The sequence below is a fragment of the Epinephelus lanceolatus genome, chromosome 13 (genome assembly GCF_041903045.1).
Source record: "Epinephelus lanceolatus isolate andai-2023 chromosome 13, ASM4190304v1, whole genome shotgun sequence".
Lineage (NCBI taxonomy): Eukaryota > Metazoa > Chordata > Actinopteri > Perciformes > Serranidae > Epinephelus > Epinephelus lanceolatus.
This window is the reverse complement of record NC_135746.1, coordinates 40,161,120-40,180,638: the sequence shown is the minus strand read 5'-3', so window position 1 is coordinate 40,180,638 and position 19,519 is coordinate 40,161,120. Positions and strand designations below refer to the sequence as shown.

Here is a 19,519-nt window from a genome sequence, read left to right as displayed (position 1 = left end):
TAAACAGCCTTGCACATCAGTGGGAGACACTCAAGATGCCACCTTTGGAGGGCTATAGAGTTAGGACACTCACTGAGCTGCATGAGGAGGGTGGACACACTGAGGAACCTGAGGGGAGCCTGGAGTTAGAGAGCAGAAGCTGTTCCTCTTGTAAGAACTGTCCCATATGCTGCTACCTCATCCTGTCCCAAAACAACCTGCTAACAGATACCTACCATGTCACTGGTCTGGGATACAGGTACTTGCTGACCCTGTCTGTAACACAATTGGCCTGTGAAAGGACTTTCTCCACAGTGAAATTTGTGAAGAACAGACTCAGAAGCTCCATTAGCCAGGACCGCCTAGAGGCATTTTTACTGATGTCAACAGAGAAGGAGATTCTCATGGAGCTTGATACTGATGGCATTATTGACAAGGTTGCAGAGACAAGTGAAGTAATGCACCGCCTGCTGACCTTCAAACAGAACGGACACACAAGGTGCCGTCGTGCCGAAGTGCTCATTTCCCGTCCTTGCAGGCACTTGGCTTAGTGCTGGGCGGTATGACCAAAAATTTATATCACGGTATTTTTCAAAATTATATCGGTTTCACGGTATATGACGGTATTTTTCTTTTCACGCACGACTGGGTGTTAACCACATTTTCTAATGATTTAGAGAGGAATTGCTGCAGTAAATTGGCTTAGAATGGCCTATTTTACTGTCATGAGGAGTGAATATTGTAGAAAAAAATTAATGTCCACACTAGTATTAATACAGGTTTGCATGGCCTCACAAAATGATGCTGTTTACAAAGAGGTGGCACTCATGATTCTAATGAAGTGAAGGAATCAGAATGCATGACAGTTGCAGTCAAAATACAGAACCCTTTTATTTTTCAAATTTTGCAAACAAACAACTTGAAAAAACATATTTTGTAAAAAATCAACTACACAATGTAAACAACCACTGAACATTCATTAAGGCAACTTGCATCAATATGGACTTCTCTTCAAGTTGAGGTATTTAAACAAATAAATAGTAAACTAAAAGTATGCAACTTGGATTAGTAATAGTATTGCTCATGCCCAGGCACAGTATTCAAGTTCTGAAAATTAAAAAGAAGTGCAACTTGGCTTGCAGGATTATCCTTTAGCATAGAAACAATATTCACACATTTCAACTTTATGGACAAGCTCCATAAATAAGGCATCTCAGCCGTTACAAATTTTGAGCAAGGAAAACCAGACGGTCCACAGCATCTGGTTTGAGTGCGGCCCTGTGGCACGTGACAATGTTGCCACCAGTGTTGAATACTCTCTCAGATGGAGTACTGGTGGCAGGTATGCATAAATACTGTCGAGCTAGCTTTGCAACGTGGGGGAAATTTGCCTGATGGCATCTCCACCACTCCAAACGGTCTGCATCACTGTCAGCCTCTGTGGTCTGCAAGTAGGCTCTCAGTTCCATCTTGATGCTTTCCTCCTCTGAGAGTGTGTCTCTGCTGCAGCCAATGCTGCTGGTGCTCTGCTTTTTGAAAAAGCTAGACAAAGTCTTTTTTCTTTTTTTCCTCAGGCGATTAAGGTTGGAAGCCCAACCCGAATAGAAATGCTCCTTGCAAACACATCAACCCGAACAAAAACAGCCAACCCGAAAGAAAATCTAATCGGGTGCACAGGGGTGGAATATTCCTTTTCAGAACCTGAATGGAACAATTTTTCTGTCTTGTATACACCTCCTACCCGATTCCAGCCATTCCCTTCTTTCTGCGCATGCTCACTACTGTCTCGATATAATGCGTCATGACGCACACTCGCACAGTTCAGAAAAATGGCATCTCAGAAGAGCAAGAACTGGTCGGCTACTGAGACACGATTTCTAATTCAAACTTTGGATGATTTAAATATTGTCACATGTCTGGATGGCTGCAAAGAGAAAAACTCTGATCTCTTCCAACGGGTTCAGAAGAGGATGGCCATCGCCTATGTGACATGTCCACACCCCCTCCTAATCCAATCAAAAGCCTTCCTACAGTTAAATACCTCCCAACCTTCCACGATGAATCAATACGCCAAAGAACCATGTGCAGAAAGAACGGAATGGCTGGAATTGGGTAGGAGGTGTATACAAGACAGAAAAATTGTTCCATTCGGGTTCTGAAAAGGAATATTCCACCCCTGTGCACCCGATTAGATTTTCTCTTGGGTTGGCTGTTTTCTTTCGGGTTGAGGTATTTACAAGGAGCATTTCTATTCGGGTTGGGCTTCCAACCCGAATGCAAAAGGAATACATGGCTCCATGTAAACGCACTGACTGTGTCTAATCCTCTCATCTCCTGTGGAAATTTGGAGTGAGAATTAAATGTGTTTATTTGTTTTATGTTAATCAGAGCCACCATACAGTGTGATGTGAACTATTTAAGACCATCACACAGTGCATGACGTGATAAAGGGGTACAGCGCTGTGAAGCCACTGATTAACAGTGATTACATTTGTGTAAGTGCTTTATCCTTCGTCCTTTGCCCTCTTCCTCCTTTACAGGAGCTGGGCTGTGTGTGTGTTTGCTTTGCACAGTCATGAAACCTCATCTGAAAATGGTCTTGCGAGCCCAATTCAGTGATGGGGAAACTGAGGAGGTGGAGAGAAGAGGGGAATATGCTCTTGAGGAATGTAATTTTTTATAATCAAAACATTTTTCTCACTGCCAACATGAACATCAACACCAACAAAAAGATCATTGCAGCCGTGTGCCTTGGCAATCCAACTTGTGGGATTAGTTCATGAAGTTCTCTTTATGTATGTTTGAATTATCTGTCTTGCTCTAAATTATTTACAATAGGTACTGTGTAGTGTAGTTTAAGTGCTGTGTAGTTTTAACACTTGACAACAACTACTAGAAGGCTTTTTTGGGTTTGATTCTGCAAGAGACTGTTACACCGAAATTAAGTTTGTTCTACAAACCATTTGTCACTACAACTTTAGCAGCTGCTATTACTGTGAAATAGCAATTTCTTTTGCATCATGACATCATCATGATATTACTGCATTGGGTCTAACCTGACATGAACTTGTCAGAGTGGCCCTATTCTTACAAAGATCATAGCCAGTCTACCAAGAGGTGAATTGGATTTTCCATTCCATTTGGTGAAAATAAAATAATTCATAAAGGACTGAAAAAAATAATTCTCATATACAGTTCTGTATGTTTGTCTGGTATCTAATGTCATTACAAAGTCCCACTTCTGATTGGACAATAATAGAGTGTAGTCATTATGATAATGAGATAGGGGTTGATAAAAACAGTGTGCACAGTGGCACTGTAATGAAGAACACCCATCAATACTGCAAACTATCTTGAGCATTTAAAAGGTACGACAAACAAGAAATCTTTTTCCAGAGATTATTATTGTAGTTTAACATTCATGAATATCAAAATATTTTAAGATAAACATACATCTTTCATGCATTAATGTTGTTGGTTCCTCATGGAGAATATTTATTCTTAATGGATATTCTTACAGGAATAAAGAAACATGGCACCAGAAGTCAGCCGCACTGATGTGAATGACATACATCCCTGTTATGAAATATATAATGTCTCCTACAGACTGACAAGCACTCCTTCTACAATATGTGTTTTAATATTTATTTTTCTTGGGTCATTATCTGTTGTCACAGTATGTGGAAACCTTCTGGTAATAATCTCTATCATTTACTTCAAACAGCTCCACACTCCTACAAACTCTCTCATCCTCTCTCTGGCTGTAGCTGACCTGCTTGTTGGTCTTGTAGTTTTTCCTCTCAGCATGGCCTTCTCTCTTAGCTCATGTTTACATTATGAACATTTATTTTGCAAAGTGAGAGATAGCTTTGATGTAACACTGAGCACAGCTTCCATTCTGAATTTATGTTGTATTTCCATAGACAGATATTATGCAGTGTGTCAGCCTCTGACATACAGAGCTAAGATAAATGTTAAAGTTGTTGTGGTCATGATCCTGGTCAGCTGGAGTGTGTCTGTTTTAGTAGCCATTGGCTTTCTAATTCCAGGATTAAACCATGAAAAATGTAACGATAACTGTTTTATTGATCTTCTACTTGCACAAATTTTGGGACTCATTTTCTCATTTTACCTCCCAGTGATCATAATGCTCTGTATCTACCTGAAGATTTTTCTTGTGGCAGAGAGACAGGCACGCAGCATCAGGAACACAACATGTCAGAGCACAAAATGTGGAGCAACTGTAGGTAAACATGAGAGAAAGGCCACCAAAACTCTTGCAACAGTTATGGGAGTTTTTCTGATGTGCTGGACTCCTTTCTTTCTCTGTTTTACTTTTCAGCTTTTGGATAATGTGTCAGTGCCACTTCCTCTGTTTGAAACTTTTATCTGGCTTGCACTGTCAAATTCAATGCTCAATCCATTTATTTATGCTTTCTTTTACAGCTGGTTCAGGTCAGCTTTCAGAATGATCATTTCTGGAAAAATATTTCAAGGTGATTTTGCAGACACAAAATTGCTCTGACATATTCTGTGTGCTAAAATAGTCAACAAACAAGTCAGTACAGAAAAAAAATTGCACAACAATTAATAAAACCACGTAAAAGGCGTAAGCACACTATGTGAACATCTACATGTACAGTATATTCTGGGTGTGTCTTTTCAAACACTTGCTGGAACAATATGATGCTTTCAACAAGGGAAATATTTAACATGATATTGATCTTGTTTGAGTTTATAGACTGTTTTTAGCAAAAACGAAAATAGAAAAAATGCATCTGTGATATCAATGAGTGAGTTTTTACAAACATCTAAAACTAAACACAAAAAGGAAGGAAATTTGTGTTTGGTAGATTATTTCTTTGTTGTAACAATGCTCCTTGGCAATAAATCTTATACCGCTGGAAAGCCTGTTTATTTCCCTTTTAAATGGTGCCACGTTAGGAACATGCATTTGTGGAATTTGCAGCAGAGCTGAGTATGTGGGTTGTGCCCATGAAAAATTTGTCAGATTTTCTCTGCCATTCTTTTGCTATTGACACTTGTTTTAAGCTTCTTGTACCTGTGAGCATGGGCCCTGCTACAGTGTCAGTTGGTGTCTGCTCCAAGAATCGGCATTCCACTTTTGACTGATCTGGATAGGGCCCATGCGATAGGGCAACTTTAAGTTGGTGTTCGGCACAACCAAGTTGCGGCATTATTTGGAGTGAGTCCTAGTACCATCTGCAAACTGAAGACCAAGTTCCATATAAGGGGGAATGTCAGAGACAGGCCGCGAAGTGAGCACCCCAAGGAGACCGTTTCCTCATCCTGCCAGCACTTAGGAACCGTAGGCAGTCTCCTACAGATTTGCAGTCAAAGTTTGCAGGACGATATGGCCGATGGCTCTCTGCCTAGACAAGCCGGAACAGAGTGCACGCAGCCAATCTCCGGTCTCATAGGGCTGCCAGGAGGCCTGCCATGACTGCCCTTCACCGTCAGGCCCATTTGCGCTGGTGTTGGCAACACGTGCACTGGAACCTGAACATGTGGAGGAAACGTTATGGTCAGTGATGAGTCCAGATTCTGCCTACGGCAGTTGCATCGTAGAGTCAAAGTGTGGAGAAGAGAGTAACATATTTTATTGGAGGCAGTGTGATGGTGTTGTCATCACTGGAGGCAATCTCGATGCAGAGAGATATCGAGATGAAATTCCGCAACCAGTGGCAATCCCATATTTATCTATCCTCCAAGATGACAACACTCGCACCCACAGAGCAGGGTTTATCAGAGACTACCTCTAGAATTTGGGAGTGGAAAGGATGGAATGGCCTGCCAGCAGTCCTGACTTCAACGTCATTGAACACTTGTGGAATCAGCTTGGGTGTGCTGTGTGCTGTGACCAACACAACCACGTTGGCTGACTTGTGACAAATGCTGGTTGAAGAATGGGTGTCATCCCACAGCAGTGTGTGACCAGGCTGGTGAACATCATGAGTAGGAGGTGCCTGGCTGTTGTGGCTGTGTATGGTTCTTTCACACGCCTCTGAAGCTCCTGTTTGTTGAATGAATAAATTGTTAAATTGTCAATATGTCTTATTTCTTCAGACTTCAATCATCCAATCTATCAAACAACTGTTTGGCAGAGAAGATTTGGCAAATTTTTCATGCGTGCAACCCACATACTCAGCTCTGCTGCTCACCCCACAAATGCATGTTCCCTACAAATGTGGCACCATTTAACAGGGAAATAAACAGGCTTTCAAATAGTGTAAGATTTATTGCCAAGAAGCACTGTTACAACAAAGAAATAATCTACCTAACACAAATTTCCTTACTTTTTGTGCATAGTTTGGAAAAAATTGCATGGTGAGGGCATTTCCCCCAGCAGAATTAACAATGATACATCTAAATCACAGGCCTCAAACCATCTGGTCATACTGAGAGTTGGACTCTGATTGTTGGCTCCTATCTGAGCCTCTTGGATGAGACTTTTTTTCTACTTAGAGACAACTAGAGACAACTACTTAGGTCTGCAATCTGGGGCCAAGTCATAAATACTGTTATGATGTGCCGCTGTAATTGGCAATTTTTTTTTTTACAAAAGGTAGGAGACAATCATAATGAAAAAAATGGGTCATCATCTCTGCCTTAAGCCTAATGGTTACAAATTAAGCCATAGAGATAAACATACCTTCAACTGTTAAATATGTTTTAAAATCTATTTCTTAGTAAAAATGTTTAATTCCACCACTCCCCACCACAAGGTTTGGCCTCCCCCTTACAAATGTGCATCTTTATTCATAATATTGCAGCTCTATCAGGCGGTGGAAAGTAACTTAGTACTCAAATGCTGCACATAAGTACAATTTTGAGGAACTTGTACTTCCCCTAAGTATTTCTGTTGTGGAAAAATTATTATAAATATAACTACAGTATGTGAATGTCATCACGAACATTAATAACTCTGTGATGGTGTACATCATATATTCATACATGGTCATGGTTAAATGTTTTCAGAGACCTCAGTGTCATTCACTGTCTGCATGCAGGCATGTGACCATGCTCCAGGGTACAAGCAGGGTCCTGTACAAGCTTCAATCCCAATGTTAAACAGATCTATATGATGCGTGAAATACGCTATATAAGGCTAAATAATTATTTTAAGTTTTTAGCAAGTCTCTGTCCATGCACACGTGCTGTGCCAGAAGCTTCTCTTACCAGATTTGTGTTGTAATAAACATTTCTTTAAGTAAGATTAACTGAGGCTCATCAAATCTATTTTATTTTTTATCAAAATGAAGATATGAAGATTGAAGAGAGTACAGAGGGTGAATGTGACCTGACCTCCAAATATGATTTCTAGCAATGATGGCCAATACTTTATAGAGTTATATTGGAGCCAAAATGTCATCATCATATGTATTATGGAGAAGCAGGGCGCTGCTGCTGACACTGTGTTTCACCTCTTTTGGCATGTCTATTTCAGGGCTCTCATGTCTCACGCTTTGAGAGTGTGACACAGCATTTTAACATTTTCACACTCTCATCCGCCACATCTGGTATTTCTCACGCATAAAAAAATGATTAGGGTAAGGCCCACCAAGTTACATCGCTGTATATGTAGTGCAACGTGTTGCAAGACGCTGTGGGTACCGCAGAGCTCAACAAGCGCTTGCCGCGCTCCAGCCAATAAAAATAAGACACAGCTACCCACCAGCCAATCAAAAAATAACATACAGCTACCTATCAGCCAATTAGAAAATTGCATTGCTGTATCCGGGTGAGATACAGGTTATCTGACCGCAGCAAAAAGAGGGTGCACACACACGGCAGGGGTGCCTTATCACATGTGTACAGTAAGTCATCTCATCATTTGATTTTGTAGCCTACTGAATGAAATTACTTGTACAAAAGGAAAACAGTGAGAGCTTATCTCAGGGTATATCAGCTTTTACCTAACAGTTTGACAAGACTGCATGTGAACTTTAGTCAACAGAACCCTTGTGAACAGAGTGCTGGTGGTTTAGTGAATAGAGCAGATGCCTTATATATAAGGCTTTTGCCACAGCGGACCGGGTTCGACACTGGCACCTGGCCGCATGTCATTCCCTCTGCCCAATCCAAACCTGCCCGGTTATACATTGATAAGGATGGACAGGGACAATACACCATCACGGAAATCAGTTGGTGGTGGCATGTGTCCTTTTGTTGACAATTGATGGGCCACACAGTACACTGTTCGGGAGAAAGCCTGCACCTGCAATTATGAAATATATTATTAATATTATGGTATCTTTTCGACCCTTCTACTTGCCTAGAGAACTTGGCCAGATCACCATCATATTAACCTACCTGGACCAGACTTTGACGGGGCGGCAACGAAGATTGCAGAGAGCTACAACAATGGGCTATCCCGATCAGCTGATCAGCCCGTCTTTATTCTGGGGGACATTAATTCCTGTGACTTGTCTAATCATCTGCCCACATTACAACAGTATGTAGATTGCCTGACCCGTCTGACGCGCACCCTGGATAGGTGCTATGGCAATTTACCCGCTGCCTACAAATCCATCCGTCGGCCAGCCCTGATAAAGTCCGATCATAACGTCATACATCTGCTCCCACGTTACAGGGCAAAGCTGAAACGGGAGAAGCCAGTGACTAAGGATATACAGATATGGTCAGATGATTGTAAGGAGGAACTGAGAGACTGTCTGGAAGATACGGACTGGCAGATCTTCTTTAACTCCTGTGATAACCCACATGATTATCACATCTTATATAATGTTCTGTGAAAGTAACATTATCCATACAGAAACAGTTAGAATATTTCCAAATAATAGGTTATGGATAACCAGTGACTTAACCAAACCCACTGTTGCAAATTTACAACATCACTTTTAACAATTCTAAAAAAAGGCCTGCAAATGTTTTTTTTTTCTCAAGACCACATTTACATAGTTAATGGGTCCTACTGTTTGTCCTCACAATGCTATTGGATAGAAGAAGTGTTTATAGGTCTGGTCATCTGGCCATGAACTCACTCTACCTGCAAACTTCCTGTTGAGCTCATCTCCTTTTTTTGCATGACTGGATGTGTCGGCTTTTCTTGTTAAAAGCCGTGGTGTTGAAGGGGTGGTCCGTTTCACTCACGCTCCACAAACATTCGCTCGCCACGGTTTAAACAAATCTTAACTTTTATTTGTACAACTTAAATCCGTTCCAAGCTGCATGCTTAATTATCAAGACATCCAAAAGAAAACGAAAAGGTCTTGTGCGGCAACAAAAACTTAAATTACGTGGTCAAAAAACTGTTTCCAACCACCGCCTCTTAACCAAACATTTAAGGTTTTTCCAATGCGCCGCCATGCAATCACCTGCCCCATATATCCTCCTGTTACGCACAACACGCCCCCGGGAAACATAAAAAACAAACATAATAATATAAACAATCATAGCAATACCATAGGCCACCATAAGCAGAATAAACAATTCATTTCCACTGTAAAACTAAGTTAACAAATACGAAAGTATAACTTCAATTTGACGGCTGCAACATACCGGCCCCTAATTGTAATACTCAATTACCAATTATCAAACAATTACCAGTAGCCGTTATTACATAGTAACAAAAGATTTTTTTTTTTGCCACATTTCATAAACATTCTTATAGTCATAGTCCAGTATAGATTTAATAGTAAAATGTTCACGTTCGTCGCAATGTCTTGTGTGTGCATGTGTGTGGGGCCATGTCAGTGTAAGTGTAGAGCCGGGGCAGACTCCAGAACAGGGAACTGTGGAAGACTCAATCTGCCTCCAACAAGAGACACAGCTTGGTGACAGGTTGTTCCAAAACTGACGTCTTGGTCTTGAGACGAACACGGCGAACGTGCCCTTTGGAGTCCGTCATTGTCTCTGTGATTTGTCCCTTGAGCCATGAATTCCTTGGTGAGGTGTCCTCAACCACAAGTACAAGGTCTCCGACAGTGAACTTTCTGCGGTGCTTGCGCCATTTTTGGCGCTCTTGCATAATAGCAAGATACTCCCTGACCCACCTTTTCCAAAATAGGTCAGCGATGTACTGCACTTGCCTCCATCGTCTACGGATGTATAAGTCCTCCCTTTTGAACAAACCAGGAGGCAGTGCTGGTTTGCCTTTAAGCTGGAGCATGTGGTTGGGCGTTAGAGCTTCAATGTCATTGGGGTCGTCACTGGATGGGGTGATAGGACGGTCGTTGAGTATAGCCTCTGCCTCGCACATAGCTGTTTGCAGGGTCTCATCGTCCAAAGTCTGCTTCTTCAGCACTGAGTAGAGAGCTCTCTTGACCTGCTGTATAAGGCGCTCCCAGACTCCTCCGTGATGTGCTCCATGGGGAGGATTAAAGGTCCACTTTATCCCTTCTTGCAGAAGTGCTTTTTGGATCTTGTCCTGGTTGAGCTCCTGAAGGGCCTCCTTTAGCTCACGATTTGAGCCCACAAAGTTGGTTCCATTATCGGATCTTATTTCCGTTACTTGCCCTCTTCGGCATATGAATCTCCTGAGGGCATTTATACATGCATCTGTGTCGAGGGCATGCGCCACCTCCAGGTGGACTGCTCGACATGCCAAACAAGTAAATATGACTCCGTATCTTTTAACTGTACTCCTACCCTGTTTCACATCAATGGGCCCGAAGTAGTCCATTCCGACATGTGTAAATGGGGGGAGATCTGCCGAGACACGGTCAATGGGGAGATCCGCCATTTTTTGTTCGCCTGCACTTTGTCACCGAAATTTACAGATCATGCACTTCCTGATGACTGCTCTGGCTGCTGCATTGGCATGAAGTATCCAATATTTACGATGAAGGGTGGAAAGCATGTGACTTTGCCCACTATGGCCAATCTTTTCGTGGATATGGCGAAGGATAAGCTGCGAGATGTGGCTGGCTTTGGGCAATATTGCGGGGTGCTTTGCTTCCTCTGGGAGAGCCGCTCAGCTCAGCCTCCCACCCACTCTCAAGACACCATCCACTACCACTGGGTCGAGTTTGAGCAAGGGACTTGTCTTCTTCACTGTGCCCTTTTCCAACGAAGCCATTTCTTCCGGAAAGCTTTGTCTTTGTACAAAGCAGAGGATGGCTTTTTCTGCGTTAGCCATGTCTTCAGTATTAAGCCTTTGTATCGTTAGGCTGGCCTTAAACCGCTGCAGATGCTTTGCTACTGCGTCACCTTGCTGGCTGGAGGCTTGGTGCGTGGCAATGGCCTTAACTCTTTCCTGGCGCAATTGCTTAAGCAGCTCTTTAAACTTGAGGATCCATCCCACTGCTCTTTTTAAGTCCATCCAGTTGGAGAAGTGACTTAGGAGCGTAGCAGAGGCAGATTCGTTGGACTGTAGCACTGCAGCACAGACTGAGACCACATTCCTCACCTCTGGATCATCCAAAGTGATCATGTCAGATTCCTTATCATGTCCTGGCCATTCAGACTGAGGTTTCTTTAGAAATTCAGGGCCATGGATCCAAGCTTTGGACTGAAGAAAGGCATCTGTCTGCAGGCCACGTGATGCTATATCTGCGGGATTGAGCTTTGAACTGATGTAGTTCCATTGTCTAACTTCAGACAACGTCCGTATCATGGAGACTCTGTTCGTGACGAAGGTTTTAAACCTTGCTGTTGTGCTTGCAATGTATTTCAAGACAGATTGGCTATCGGTCCAGTATGCCGGCCCCTTCAACTGAATTTGCAGCTCTGTCTTCAGCATTCGGTCCATACGTACTGCCAGAACTGCAGATGCCAGCTCCAATCTGGGAATGGTGGTTTGCTTGAGGGGTGCTACTTTTGCGTTGCCCATGATGAAAGCAACATGCACTGCATCTCTGCAATTAACAAGTCTGAGATACGACAGTGTTCCCATGCCAATCTCACTAGCATCGCAAAAGTGATGCAGCTGTGCAGATGAGATTTCACCAAACCCATGGGGTGTGATGCATCTGCTCATAGAAAAGTCATCTAACAGGACCAGTTGACTCAACCATCTTTGCCATCTGTCAACATGTTCTTTCGGGATATTCTCATCCCACCCCAGCTTGGCCTTGCACAACTCCTGCAGGATCTGCTTGGCAGGTAGCATGACTGGTGCTAAGAACCCTAGGGGGTCGTAGATTGAACTTACAACCGACAGGATGCCACGTCTTGTGGTTGATTGAGGTTTTAGAACTGTGCTGAAGGTGAAGGTATCACTCTCGACATCCCACTGAGTCCCGAGGGCCCTTTCCATGGGAAGTTTATCCCTGTCAAGATTCATTGTCTTGACCTCTTTGGCTCTTTCTTCCTCAGGAATTATGGCAAGGACCGAGCGATGGTTACTTAACCATTTGTTCAGATGGAACCCTCCTTTGCTGCACATCTCTTTGAGGTTCCTGTACAGCCGTACTACTTGTTCCACAGAACTCACTGACTTAAGACAGTCGTCCACATAAAAGTTCTGTCTTACGGTGTCCACAACTTCAGCTGGGTATTCATTCTGGTTATCTTCTGCCGTCTTTAGCAAGGCGAATGTGGCGCAACTGGGTGAGGATACAGCTCCAAAAATGTGAACTATCATCCTATGCTCCACACATTGTTTAGTGATGTCTCCATCTGGCCACCAGAGAAAGCGCAAGAAATCAACATTTTCTCTCACAACCCTCACCTGGTGGAACATGCTTTCAATGTCGGCCATCAGGGCGACAGGACCCAGACGAAATCTTAGCAACACACCAATCAGCTTGTTGGTCAAGTCTGGACCTTGCAACAATTCTCCATTCAGAGAAGTTCCATGAAACGTGGCTCCACAGTCAAACACCACACGCAATTTCTTTTTGCGTGGGTGGTAGACCCCATGATGCGGTATATACCAGACTTTGCCACTTTCAGTTACCAACTGCTCTCGTGGTACAACCTCAGCATATCCTTTTGCCAGAACATCCTGCATAAATGTTTGGTATTCCTCCAGGAATGTTTGGTCTCGTTTGAAACTTTTCAGCAGTTGTTGTGCTCTTTGCAGGGCCATATGCCTGTTGTTGGGCATGGTCACATCTGGCTTACGAAAAGGCAACTTGAGGTAGTAGTGTCCATCTTTAAGCACTGCTGAGTCTGAGATGATGCTCATGAACTTCTTGTCCTCCACTGACATTTCTTTTTGTTTGTAATGCTGTTCAGCAAAGTCTTGGTTGTACTGCTGGGTTAGGAGCTCTTCCAAGTTGGCAATGGCTATCCTGTTAACCCGTGCAGGATGACAGTCCCTCATGTCACTGTCCTCCCTGTGCCCAAGTGGGCCATTAATTACCCACCCTAGGAGGGTTTTTACAGCAAATGGTCCATTACCTTCGCTGTTAATGACTTTCCACGGCTCCAAGACTTTTGGAGCATTTGCGCCAATCAGAAGCCCAATGCTTGCGTTGATTGGTTCCAGTTCAACCTCCTTCAGATAAGGCCACTCTCTGAGGTCCTCCTCTGTGGAGATGTTGTCTTTTGTAACAGGGATAGACATTTGTGAAAACACGTCTGGTAACTTCAAGAATGCGCCTCCTTTTAGCGCAGCCACTTCCATTCCAGAAATTCTGTAACTGGGCACAGGCTTCTCCCACCCCATAGTTTTAAGGAGAACTTTCACCCTTTTTCCACTTGTGTTTAACTCCATCATTAACTCCTCTGTACAAAAGGTTGCAGTGCTTCCTGGGTCAAGGAAAGCATACGTCTGCACAATCTTGGTACCTTTGCACAGCTTTACTTGAACCGGCACGGTAGACAACTTGCATTCAGTATTACCGGCCCCAGTAGGGCTGCCAGCATCCAGGGACACAAGGCTTGACGTGACTTTTGCTTCTTCTCCAGATTGTTTTGTGTTGCAATACGATTCCACTTCTTCTTTCTTATCAATGTGCAGTAAGCTTGGGTGGTTTTGATGGCAAATCTGACAAGTCATTCGGTTTTTACAGTACTTGCTCATGTGCCCTTTTCCAAAACATCCAAAGCACAGACCTTTACTTTTCATGAACTCGATTTTCTCTTTGTTAGGTTTGTGTTTTAGGACACCACAAAACTCCAAGGAGTGGTCTTTACTGCAGTATAGGCAGTGTTTGTCAAGCGGATGTGAAGAATCGTGTTTTAACTCCCCTTGGTTGACTTTGGGTTTGATTTGTTTACTTTCATCTTGCTGTGTTTTCTCTGACATGGTTGCAACAGCAGTAGCAAAACTGCTCCCCCTACTGGCTGATTTAAATGGGGGTCTTTGTGTTGGCCTTTTTGCTGCTTTTATCAACCCTTTCCCATCAGTCATGTCTTGTATATCCCCAAAAAAGGGATCCAGCACAACTCGCGACTGTTTTTCCACAAATTCGACGAGATCTTTGAACCTTGCTCGTCGCTTGCTCTTATCTTGAATGTCACAACTGATTGTTCTCCATTTGTCTCGGAGCTTAAAAGGTAACTTGGATATAATTGTCCTCATGTGAGATGGTGTTTCCAGTTCTTCCATAAAATTCACCTCTTTCATGATATTGAAGCAGCTTCGCAGATACAGCGCATAAGACCTCAATGTTGGTCCATCCTACACTTTTATTGAAGGTCAACGCAGGACCTTGTCCATGTGTGCTGATGTCAGCTTCATTTTGTTGCCAAAATGCCATTCAAGTTTTTCCTTTGCTTCTCTGAACCCTGTGTCTGGGTCCATGTGTAGAAAGCTACGAACCAGTTGGTTGGGTGCTCCCTTTGTGTATTGCTCCAAATAGAACAATTTGTCTTGCACATCATCCACCTTGCATTCTATGCCTTGCTCAAAGGCCTTAATAAATGATCGGTACTGCAGAGGGTCACCGTCAAATGTAGGAATCTCTCTGGCAGGGAGAAGAGCTGCTTGTTGTTGCTTTACGAGCAGTCCAGTTATTTCATTCTGTCTCTTTAATACATCAGTGAGACAACTTTCATCCATTGTATTTTTATTTGAAATTGAGGATCCATCCTCATCCTCTTGGTCATAACTCAGGCGTTTGCTTTTAGCCTTTGCTTTACATGGTGTAGCTTGATGGGAAACATTTGGTTGCTGAAAGCTTTGAGGGTTTTGAGATTTTTTAGATGTTACTGGAATTTTGTACTCTGTAGATGTTCCAGTAACCTCAGACTGGCGCATTGGTGTTACAATTTCTGATTTTGGTTGCTTTGATGTTGATGGTTGTGAAGCTTTTAGTTGTTGCTTTAATGATGAGGGTGGTTGTGCAGATGCAGCCTGTGATAATTCACTCTCCATGAAAACATTCAATTTGGCTTCTGCTGCAGCCAATTCAGTCTCCACGTCATGCTTTTCCCTCCTTGCCTTTAGTTGAGCTTCTTCTATGTCAAGAGCATGTTTCATTTCCAAGGCTTGAGCTTTAGCCATTAGAGCAGCTCGCTCTGCCTTAGCCTTTAAGCATGCAGTAGAAGCGTGGGAGGATGAGGATGCGCTGGAGGAGCTGGCGGCTTTGCTTGGAGCCTTGCTTGGGGATGATTTTTTGGTCTGGGACGCACTATCCTCCGGTCCCACTAATAACGCACACGCTTCTTCTTGCTCCTCTTGCTCCTCATTCTTGTCTGTTTCTTTCTCCGCGTCACCAGCCAACCATGTTTTAACGTCAAATAAGAAATCTCGAAAATGGATTAGTTTAGGCTCATACCAGTCTGTATGATCCGCTTCCTTTTCTTCTTCACTTGAAAGGAGATTTTGTACCGCCACTTGCAACTCCATAAACTCCCCCAAGTACTTATTGAAAGCTTCAACATGTTTGTTGACTGTCTCTTTACTTTCCCCAGCTTCTAACAGATTATTAATTTCATTCTTTTTGTGCGTCAAAACGCCAAGCTTTCCCCGGCGTGATGCGATTGTTTTTATCAGCAGCGTCTCATCAGCCTTTCCAGTGCCAGACATCGTAACATGCAGGTGGATATACTTTATTCATGTTGAATTCCACCTTTGCATTAATATATTTGACCCACAGCAAGCAACAATATCCACTTTTATTGAGCGCATGTGCGCTGCGCTGCTTCTTTGTTTGAATCGGAGCGCGGCGGCTCCTTTCTGTTCATCATAATCAATGAATGAAATCCGGTACTCACAAACCGCAGAAACTTCATCCACTGTCTCGCTGCGTGTGTGTTCTTTGTTGCTTTGAAGACAACTTCCTTTTATCTTCAATCCATGGAGTTTTTTTACTTTAAGCTGAAACGGGAGAAGCCAGTGACTAAGGATATACAGATATGGTCAGATGATTGTAAGGAGGAACTGAGAGACTGTCTGGAAGATACGGACTGGCAGATCTTCTTTGACTCCTGTGATAACCCACATGATTATCACATCTTATATAATGTTCTGTGAAAGTAACATTATCCATACAGAAACAGTTTGGAATATTTCCAAATAATAGGTTATGGATAACCAGTGACTTAACCAAACCCACTGTTGCAAATTTACAACATCACTTTTAACAATTCTAAAAAAAGGCCTGCAAATGTTTTTTTTTTCTCAAGACCACATTTACATAGTTAATGGGTCCTACTGTTTGTCCTCACAATGCTATTGGATAGAAGAAGTGTTTATAGGTCTGGTCATCTGGCCATGAACTCACTCTACCTGCAAACTTCCTGTTGAGCTCATCTCCTTTTTTTGCATGACTGGATGTGTCGGCTTTTCTTGTTAAAAGCCGTGGTGTTGAAGGGGTGGTCCGTTTCACTCACGCTCCACAAACATTCGCTCGCCACGGTTTAAACAAATCTTAACTTTTATTTGTACAACTTAAATCCGTTCCAAGCTGCATGCTTAATTATCAAGACATCCAAAAGAAAACGAAAAGGTCTTGTGTGGCAACGAAAAACTTAAATTACGTGGTCAAAAAACTGTTTCCAACCACCGCCTCTTAACCAAACATTTAAGGTTTTTCCAATGTGCCGCCGCGCAATCACCTGCCCCCTAAATCCTCCTGTTATGCACAACACGCCCCCGGGAAACATAAAAAACAAACATAATAATATAAACAATCATAGCAATACCATAGGCCACCATAAGCAGAATAAACAGTTCATTTCCACTGTAAAACTAAGTTAACAAATACGAAAGTAATAACTTCAGTTTGACGGCTGCAACACTGGATTTGTCAGGATTAAAGTAGGCTAAGTAAAATTCCTTAATTTTTTTTTTTTTGTGTTTATTACAATGTCTAGAACATGTACATATTTAGTTATTTTGGAAAACAATCATCAAATTTGAGTTATAGCTTGTTATGTCTATGTTGTAATTCTTGGGGGGGGATTTGTTGGGGGGATGCCTGCTGCATTGTTCAGGGACAGGTGCGAATGGTCTTGAATGTGAACCTGTAAGTGCTCGGGGGGGGGGGGGGGGGGGGGGGGGGGCAGGTTGTTTAGCCTAAAGGACATTCTTCCTCTGTTTGAGTAACATTGGTTGTACTTTGGCCACGCTGTGTGCCATCCTTCTGTTATTGTATGTAATGTGATATGGTCTTGAAAATGAAAATAAGAAACTGAATGTATTTGCTATCATCCAGAGGTTTTTATCACCTTAATTGGGATCAGTGGACCAACAGTATCTCTTTAGCCTATGAATTTAACGATCCAATGCCTGTTGCATTGTTCAGGGACAGGTGCGAATGGTCTTGAATGTGAACCTGTAAGTGCTCTGGGGGGATGCATGTGTTCCTTTTAGTATGATAAGCAGAGAGCATAATAGGCCAGCCAGACAGTATTGTCTGAATGTAGTAAACCACATTGAAAGTGACGGAGGAAAGGTTTTGTGAATCTATTTTTTTCCAATATTTTTATTTATAAATGCTTATTCATAAAACTATGATTGTTGTGTGATTATTACTCATGATATACTGTTATGGGGCTAAGTAAGCAATCAACCCTGCAAATGAATACTTAAATGTTCTGTATATCTGTTCAGACAAAGTGAGTACAAACACAGAAGTTCTGCTCCCAACTATGCCCAATGTTGCAAATTTACAACATTTCCTTAAAAACTTACTAAAATGTAAAAAATTTGAAAACTCTTTGATTTCTACATCAGAGGCCTCCTAAAACAATATCTGAGAGGTCAAAAAAAATTGCTCATTTTTTTCTATATCTGGGTCTTACAGGGTTAAAGGATTGTATAAATCAGAAAAAAATGCTTTTGTTAATGGGAATACAGAACTTCTCAAAGAGAAGAGATGTGAATTAAGAGCTAAATTGAAAAAAGCAAAAATAGAGTACAAGGATAAAGTAGAGAAACACTTTTATTTTGGCAATGCTAAAAGAGCATGGGAAGGTCTAAATCAAATGATGGGGAGGGAGGCAAAGCAGAAACATGCCCCTGTGACCCACCTTTCTCCATCCTGGGCTAACACTTACCTCCATTATAGTTAAGTGCATGGAGAGAGTTTTAAGTAGACATATGACAGCTACCACATCGAACAGCCTTGACCACCTACAGTTCACATATAAAAGTAAGAGGGGCAGAGATGATACGACTGTAACCTTGTTCAACAAAGCATTTACAAGCCCCCACACACTACGTTAGAATTATTTTTATTGATTTTACATCTGCTTTTAACACCATGCAAATACATATCCTTTGCAGCGACTCATCCATCTATGGGTTAACACTAGGACCGCCTGGATTACAGCGCCCCTCCAAGCGCCGCAACGATCTGCCAGACCGTCATATGTAACTTCATTGTTTATGCTGCCCGTGTGCTCAGAAGCACACAAAAAATGCATTTTTGAGTAATTTCCGAGAAGTTATGATAAAATTAAAAAAAATATTACAGACTATAGAATAGGACTGACAACCTCTCCAATGTCTCATGTCAATTAATTAACACTATTTGTCGGCTTTTAATAATGCCTTTTTCTTTTTTTTCTTTTCTTTTGCTGCTGCGCCGTGTCTCCAGTTGAAAGTGGTGATTTGCTAAATAAATTCTACAATAATAAATTAGATTAACTTTTGGTCTATAATATTGTTGGCTATATTACGTATTTTAATAAAAAAAACTTAAGAATAATAGAAATAAACACCGAAATAATTAGTGTAAACTTTTTTTTTTATTAATACTCCTCCTCTCTGACATACTAACACACACACACACACACACCCATTGAACATGCAATTGAATGAATGAATGAACATTAATTAGTAATGAAAACACAATTGGAAAACAACAACAATAAGGCAATATGGGCACTGTCAAACTATGGAACTATGTACAAAGATAACAAAGAGAACTCAGAACATAACAGACGCATTGGCAAACAAACAATGAGTATGAACGGCATCTAATGAGGCAGACACCCTGGGCAAAAGCTGTCAGCCCTTGCAGTGCACTTCCCACACACAGGGCGCTTGCATCCCTGACAGGACAGAAGGTGTCAAATTTATCAAAATGTATAATTTTCAGTGGTCGGAGGTATAAATGCTCAGAAGTCTAGTGTGTTTCATTTTTGTAACTTATATGCTTCAGAAAACATACAAGACACATTTTTAGGAAAAGTCATAGGAAGAGAAGCTTGTACG

The 19,519-nt window shown here is 42.1% G+C and overlaps 1 protein-coding gene across 1 annotated transcript; it reads left to right on the top strand.

Moving 5' to 3' along the window:
• The first annotated feature begins 3,511 nt into the window (after positions 1 to 3,511).
• Positions 3,512 to 4,504, top strand: LOC144466503 (trace amine-associated receptor 1-like). Its single transcript, XM_078173567.1, has one exon. It carries the CDS (start codon positions 3,512 to 3,514, stop codon positions 4,502 to 4,504), a length of 993 nt encoding a protein of 330 aa, XP_078029693.1.
• Positions 4,505 to 19,519: the final 15,015 nt, after the last annotated feature.

Excerpts from the sequence above, each read along its gene's own strand:
- LOC144466503 (XM_078173567.1), top strand. The coding sequence starts at position 3,512 with ATGGCACCAGAAGTCAGCCGCACTGATGTGAATGACATACATCCCTGT.